This window comes from Fusarium pseudograminearum, chromosome 1, assembly GCF_000303195.2.
Source record: "Fusarium pseudograminearum CS3096 chromosome 1, whole genome shotgun sequence".
NCBI classification, from domain to species: domain Eukaryota; kingdom Fungi; phylum Ascomycota; class Sordariomycetes; order Hypocreales; family Nectriaceae; genus Fusarium; species Fusarium pseudograminearum.
Genome location: NC_031951.1, coordinates 253,872 through 261,080, shown reverse-complemented (window position 1 = coordinate 261,080; position 7,209 = coordinate 253,872). Strand labels below are relative to the sequence as shown.

The following is a 7,209-nucleotide window of genomic DNA, read 5'->3' as shown; positions in this document are numbered from 1 at the left end:
ATATGGCTTGCGCAGCCACTAAAGGAGTGTAGATTGCCGCCGATTTGAGGGCACTGTACTGACGGGGATTTTGAAGGTAGAGAGGAACGTAATAAAGATACGACTGATACACAGCACCGAACAAGAAGTTCTGGGCTAGCATGATGGATAGAGTTATGTTTCTGTAAATGTTTACTTGAGAGGATTTGCTGCATTAGTATAGCAGACAATTCACACAACAGAATGTGTACTTACCTGGCATCATGGGAAGTTTTGCCATTTTCCATTCCCACATGATAAATACGATGAGTAGTGCACTGCCGACACTAAGCATACTGATGGAAAGAGGCGAATCCCAAGAGAAATATGATCCTCCTGTGTAGTGTTCTGTTAGAGAAATTGAAAGCGTACCGTGATTGAAACGACGAACCTCCAGAAATCGGGATGAGGAGAAGAACAATTCCAATGCCAGAGACAATTGTACCCATCCAATCAATTTTCCTAATTCCTTCCCAAAACCCAACGGTAGCGGGCTTGGAAGGAAGAAAGTAGTAAGACAACACCGCAGTACAGAATGACAGAGGCGAAAGAAGCCAGAAGAAAGCTCTCCACGAAGTTTGACCCATGACTCCCGCAGCGATAAATGGCCCAACAACGTTACCAAAACCGACGGCAGCTCCTATCACGCCTTGAACTTGTCCTCTTTGTTCAAGAGTGACGATATCGGATATGATAATGTTGACAAGGTTCTGTACACCACCGCCACCAATACCTGCGATAGCTCTGCAGATATACAGCATTATTGCATTTTGACTGAAAGAACAAAGTAAATCTGCAAAACAAAGAAGTAGGATGGCAGATATGAAGACGACTTTGCGACCAAAGACATCGGATAGTCTGCCGTAGAGCATCTGGAAACAGGTGTTGGCGACTAGACTGGCTGTTCCAGCCCAAGAGATGGTATTCTCAGCATTCAAGTCGTGGGCGATGGTGGGAAGCATGACGGAAATGCCATTTTGGTCAATGATGACGAGAAGTAGCGAAGCTGACAGGGTGGCGAGGGCGATGCCTAGTTGACGTCGTGGCAGGAGATTCACCTGGTCATGGAGAGATTTCTCATCTTTGGTAAGTACTTGAGATGCCATGTTGTATTATATTCTTCATTGGCGTCGAAAGATGCTACGAAGTAAACGATCGTCTATGATAAATATGACGGGATGAGTCGACTCAGTTACCCTACTGCTGATCACCGGTCTCGGAGTGGGTCTCGGACTTTGTCCATGGGATTCGGCCGACAGCTCGGCTTCATGATATAGTGAGGGTATTTTATCGTATATACGATCTCATATTAATAATAATGCTGTCAGCATACGGCAACTCGGCATGGTTCAGCTATTCTAGTTGCTGTTTTAGTGATAAGTTGCATTTTTGGCTGTGAGAGTCTGTCATCTGTGGACTTGGTTGCGAGAACACTGGGTTCACTATCAATAACTTTCAAGGCTAACTTGACCAAGCACCGAATCTATCATCTCCAAATGGAGATCTTATGGCGATTGAAATGGATTGCGATTTAATAAATGTTAGCAGTCAATAAGACTCAATTAATATGATCTTTGAAAGGTTGTAACTGTTTTTGGGTAACGTACATGCAACGTTGTTTTCGAGGACACTGGTAATCAGTGCTATTGTGAAGTGCCCAAGTGTCCTGGGATACAAGTCCATGAATTCAATTTGACTGTCGGAAATGTGGAATAATGTCTTCATCTGGAAATGCACGACATTCCGTAGTTCTGTTCATCTCACTCTAGGCTCAGCTTGTGGTCCTTGTCCATATCCAAGCCTCTCTCTGGGTACCAGCAACATTGGCCGCTAGAAGCATAAGAGACGAAATTAGTTGCTCAGCTTATGCTCTTTGGACCATACTTTTAAGTAGTTTTTTTTGTACACTGAGACGTAAGAGATAAACCTTCTGCGAGCTACTGGCCAAGTAAGGTCGCGGTGCACTTTGCTAAGGTGATGAGATTCTACCCAGACGGAAAGGCATGATGGACCCAGAAAGAGTCATTCATTTACCTGGTATGAAACGACGTCAAAGAAGCTTTGTGACGTAACTGCTTTATTGACAAAGCATCAATTGAAACGGGGTGACTCTTCCAACAATGGGAGACAACAAAGAGTCAAGAGAAACCAAGTGGTTTCAAAGAATCTGCCGCAAGATGTAATATGTATAACTAAGGTGTTCTTCTCCTGTTGTTAGTTGTTCTCTTCTTCATCAACAACCACTCACACGTCTCAATTCCACAACTCACATCTGCAACAACAACAACCCTGACCCGTCAGCATTCAAGATGTGTACATACCGGGTCGAGACCAACCATCTGACCGGTGAGATGCGAAACGAGAAGTATGGCGATTGCCAGCGATTTATTTGCAAGTATTCGGTTGTCAATGAAATCTGGCGAAGTACGAATGGTAGCCCCGGTGCGATGCAACGGGCCCGCGGCAATGCTGCTGGGGGCAGCCGAATCACCATTTGGCATGGAGCCGCCGGTGAGACTCCCCCCACGGCATATGTCAATGGGAGACCGGTCATTGACCCAAACACAAACGCTGAGGGATCTGTCAGTCTTGAAACCTCTACCACCATCCCGGCACGTTCTGCAGCCAACCCGAGAATATCTTCTAGGACTCCGCCAAGGAGTCCTGTGGAAATACTCAATCTCACTCCAAGCCCACCAAGGACTCCAGCGAGGGTTGGCACAAGACAAGGTATATCCTATAATTTCGGAATACCCAGAGATTTTAGGAATCGAATTCGAGACGAGAGAGCCAGGATCGAAAGGGCAAGAAGGAGAAGATGGATGAGAAGGAGAGGAACCGTGGAAATGAGAGAAAGAGCGGGATTGAGAGAAAGGCCGGGAAGGAGAGGAAGAAGAGAATATTGACACTCTAGTGTTGGGTAAGTAGCTTGTTTTTCTTTTGTAGTATTATGGGTATTATGGTCAGGGGATAAAAGGTTACAGAGGATGGTAAAAATAGATTTCGGTAGAATAAATTGTCTCTTGATGAATTGCAGCTTTTTGGACTTCTGGCAGACACATTAGCTCTTAAGGCTTAGCTAGACTACAAAGATAAAAAAACTAATGCTATTATCTAAATAGAATAAACTGACTTGTTGATTTCGTCTCTTATGTATTCAGCAGCTAATATGTGCAAAACCCTGAAGGAGAGAATCTGATACTGGGACCTGGCAGTTTCACTTCCTCCGTCGATGAGGAATTACTAATACATGTATGTGTTAGTGTTTAGTGGTTACATGATGCAAAGTCATAAACTTGCTTTAGCTACACATCCCGTTATCACTAGTCATTCTTGATTGATAATGTTATATCCAAGCGATATTAGAACAAGCTAGACAGATTCCATTCGCAATGAAGTTATATTTGCCGACAAAAACATTTAGATACAGGATAAAGACAGTGTTAAAAGCATGCGTTCGAACTTGCACCTCGCCCTCCCTCATCATCTCTCTCCATCTCTACCACATCACTCAACAGCCTCTTCATGTCCCGACATATACTCCTCCAATTTCTTGAGTGCATAAAAGTCATTCTTAGGAGATCCTGTCTTCGCATTCTTGATGTACGAGTCCGGATACCAAACCCCCTTCACTATCTTTTCTCCTTTGCGTGTGCATGAATCGAAGTCGATGATGACAGGGTTGTCGGATGCATCCATCACGATGCTGTAGGGATTGATGTTATTGTGCATGAGACCCAGGCTGTGCATGTGAAGGATTCCGTCTCGAATACTTTTCAAACAGCGCTTTGCATCGAGTGATACACCAGTTGCGAGACGATCATGGAGACTCATGATGTAATCGCCAAAACAGAGCGCACGAATCTCGCCATTGATAACGTGGCATCCCCAGTACTTAGCGATGCTTGGATGAGGGTTTTTCATCAACAGCTCGCAGGCTTTGGCTTCTGCCAGGACAAGGTGGTTGATATTGTCAGTACAGCCGGGCTTGTATTCGGTGAAGGAGGTGAGCTTGAAATGGCAGAACTCCATCATCTGCTCAGGTACGACTGTAAGATCAGACTGGTGTTTCGGGCAGACATCTTCCAAGGGAACTGGAAAGGTCTCGATCGACTTGGGAGAAATTCCAAACCGATTGGCCAGGAACGAGGCGTAGGTCCTTGGGATGTCTTCCATAGCCACATCAGTCAAATCAATTTCGCTCAAGTCAAGGTTTTGAAAGTGCGTTAAGAAGAGACATTCGGAGACTCGGACGACGAATGCTTTCTCTTCGTTGATCCATACAGTGCCGGCCACGCATTCGAACTTGAGGTTTTCGTCACACATTTGGACGCTGTCCATCATCTCAAGAATCGGCAGAGACACCCATGCATCCTCCTCCTCCGTGGGGGCTCGCAAGAAGTGGACTTTGTGGTTGGAAGACACGTTGTCATCTTGTTGAGGAGCACCGTCCTTGCGGACTCGTTTACTCCGTCGTGGAGACTCGGTGGTGCTGTTGCTTAGTTTACGTTTCTGGTCTTTCATGTTGGATAGCGAGATGGCGTGGATGTAAAGTTGTTGAGTATGTATGACAGTAGAAGAATAATCTGGAAGAATGATTTGGAAGGAAACGAAAGCGCAGAAGATGGATGTTAAATAGAGGGCGGATGACGGAAAGGAAGGAATGGGTAGAACAAAGAAACGTACGGTTACGTGATGACTCGGTCGGGACACTGTGGCTGTGTGGCAGAACAAAGGACCGCAAAAGATGATCATGGGACATGGAGGCTCGAACAAGTCAGGTGTAGCATCTCGTCGACCTGTTCAAGCCTGGAGATACTGTTCGTCTTGATGGATATCACGTGTTTGATCACGTGAGCGCATTTACCGGTACCATGATGACAAGATGGGTTATTGTTGGCTATTTGGTACATAATAATCTTATGGATACGCAAGATCTTGCCCATCGTTCATTGAACCTGTGATGATAATGAACCCAGCCTTGGATGCCCTGCTGTGGTAGAAGGCTATGTAAATTTCTAGCATGTTATTTCTTCCAAGTTGGCAAAAGAGATGCTCATATCAGTACTACTATGAACGCACAACGTTACGAACAATTTATAAAGTGATGTTGATGAAAAGAGGGAGATGATGAAGTCTTCCGAACCCTGAAGTGACCCAAAAGTTCGCGACGCTTCGCCACAGTATTGCGCAGTACCAAGGCAGCGGATAATGACATTTTCAAGAAGTGATTGAGATAATGGGTCTCGGGATACCATGCCAAAACATTCATTCATTCATCTACTATCCATCAGTCGTAGTTATGTCTCTAATCAATTTCTATGGCCAAGTTTCCTTGCCCTCGATCGACACATGCCTGCAAGGCTGTGCCCTTCTCCTTTTCCAACAGTGACGTGCTCTTGTAGTCAACCTCTCCCTTGCACAGCGTCACCTTGCAAGCACCACAAGCTCCAGACTTGCACGAGGAAAGTACGTCGAAGCCGGCTTCGTTGAGCACGTCGAGAAGGGTCTTGTTAGAAGGAACCGTCAACGTCTCGTGTCTGTTGGTCTCAGGCTCGTCAACCTCCACGTCGAATGGGTCACCCAAGTTTTCACCACCACTACCAAAGTCCTCCCAGTGCACCATGTAGTCAGGGTATCCTAGGTCGGCAGCGACGCGTTGACATTCCTTCATCATACCTGCTGGGCCGCACGAGAAGATACGGGCATGGTACGTCTTGTCCTCGGTGGGCTTCGGTATGATCTCTGGGATATTGAGCCTTCGACCTTCTGACTTGGCATATAATGTAGTCTTGTCTCGTGGAAGTTCGTCGAGGAATGGGGCATCGCCGGGACTCGGTACAGCATAGTGAAGATGGTATGGTTCTCCTGTGGTCTCCCACTGACGGATTGATGGAAGGAAGGCAGTGATGCCAATACCTCCAACGATGAGAATACGCTCAAGCTTCGGGTCGGCCTTTTTGTCGTTTTCCTGTGCACCTAAGTTATTTCCTGGTGACATCTGAATCTCATCACCAATCTTCATCTCTTTGTGGATGTAGGCTGAACCACCACGAGAGTGACTATCCAGAGAGACACCCAGACTGAACGTGTACAAATCACCATCAACAACGGAATACGAACGTTCAAACTTGTTGTCTGGCCCGAAAATGATCTGGGCAAACCCATAATGATCGAATTCGGGGTTGTCGAGTTTGAGATCGTCCTTCAACTTGAATGTGAGCTTTCTAACACGAGAGGTGACAAGATGAGCATCGACCAATGTGTACGTCTTTGGCGAGTTCCTTAGCTTTTCTTTGCCGATCTCTACCCACATTTCTGGCATTGGTAGTGAAATGCACTCTGCCAATAGCTGAAGGGAGACATTCCTTGCTCTCAGTATTCTTTGAACATTGAGAACCGACCACTTGGGATATGGTCGTTCAATCAATGAAATCTTGTCACCCTTGCAAATATTTCCCGTCTTTAGAACTCTGAAGTTCCACCCCGATCGTCCGGTTCGTATGGTTCGTTTGAGGGCCCTGGGCCACTTGAATCGGGAGTTGAGTTTGAAACATGGGTGTCTAGGCTCGCTAACTTCGAGTACAACTTCGGCACCGAGCGTGTATATGTCGCCAATACAGACGTTGTCATCGCTCATGTTGGTTGTAACGAGGTTCTCTCCGAAAGCACCGATATCGTACAGGCCCGGTTCCGGGGAGTTCTCGACTTGCCAGTCTGGGTAGTGCTCTGGGTTGTACTGATGCACTGCGCGTTCGGTTCCGCCATGACTCTTGGCAGCATGTTCATCGCCGAGAATACCAGTCGCTGTGACATATGTTGGGCCGTGCTGTTCCTTTTTGTAGATGGCCGACGTTATTTCTCCTCCCAGACCGCGTTCCTTTACTTTCCCAGCGCGAACTTGTAGGAGAACGCCAGTTTCTGGCTTGGGCGCGTCTTCGAGGTGAAAGACATTCTCTTTTGGAATGTTTCTGGTTGATTGGACGCCCATCGTGTTTGAAATGAATGGGAAGACTGGGTGTAGTGAAAATGGAACGAAATGATGCGATGCTTCGTTCAAACAAATCCCCCCACAGTCCATGCGCCATGAGTGTAATTAATCCGCATGATATCGGAAGATGAGCGCCCCGAAGAAAAGTTAATTCCGCGGTTTGATGACGATTGCGATGATTCTCGGGCTTGTTACTGGCG

General features: G+C 46.4%; 4 protein-coding genes across 4 annotated transcripts, besides 1 other annotated feature; 1 reads left to right on the top strand and 3 right to left on the bottom strand.

The window, feature by feature from the left end:
- Positions 1-171: 171 nt before the first annotated feature.
- FPSE_12022 (uncharacterized protein) lies at positions 172-1,124 on the bottom strand (the record flags this gene model as incomplete). Its single annotated transcript, XM_009265139.1, has 3 exons — positions 172-188; positions 235-354; positions 410-1,124. The coding sequence occupies 3 exons, from the start codon at positions 1,122-1,124 to the stop codon at positions 172-174; spliced, it is 852 nt and encodes a 283-aa protein (XP_009263414.1).
- Positions 1,125-2,327: 1,203 nt separating this feature from the next.
- FPSE_12023 (uncharacterized protein) lies at positions 2,328-2,932 on the top strand (the record flags this gene model as incomplete). The annotated part of the gene is made up of 2 exons (XM_009265140.1): positions 2,328-2,732; positions 2,786-2,932. 2 exons carry the CDS (start codon positions 2,328-2,330, stop codon positions 2,930-2,932), a joined length of 552 nt encoding a protein of 183 aa, XP_009263415.1.
- Positions 2,817-2,914: a repeat region.
- A 593-nt stretch (positions 2,933-3,525) lies between the features above and the next one.
- Positions 3,526-4,542, bottom strand: FPSE_12024 (uncharacterized protein; the record flags this gene model as incomplete). Its single annotated transcript, XM_009265141.1, has 1 exon — positions 3,526-4,542. The coding sequence occupies one exon, from the start codon at positions 4,540-4,542 to the stop codon at positions 3,526-3,528; it is 1,017 nt and encodes a 338-aa protein (XP_009263416.1).
- A 784-nt stretch (positions 4,543-5,326) lies between these two features.
- FPSE_12025 (uncharacterized protein) lies at positions 5,327-7,009 on the bottom strand (the record flags this gene model as incomplete). The annotated part of the gene is made up of 1 exon (XM_009265142.1): positions 5,327-7,009. One exon carries the CDS (start codon positions 7,007-7,009, stop codon positions 5,327-5,329), a length of 1,683 nt encoding a protein of 560 aa, XP_009263417.1.
- Between the last annotated feature and the right edge of the window lie 200 nt (positions 7,010-7,209).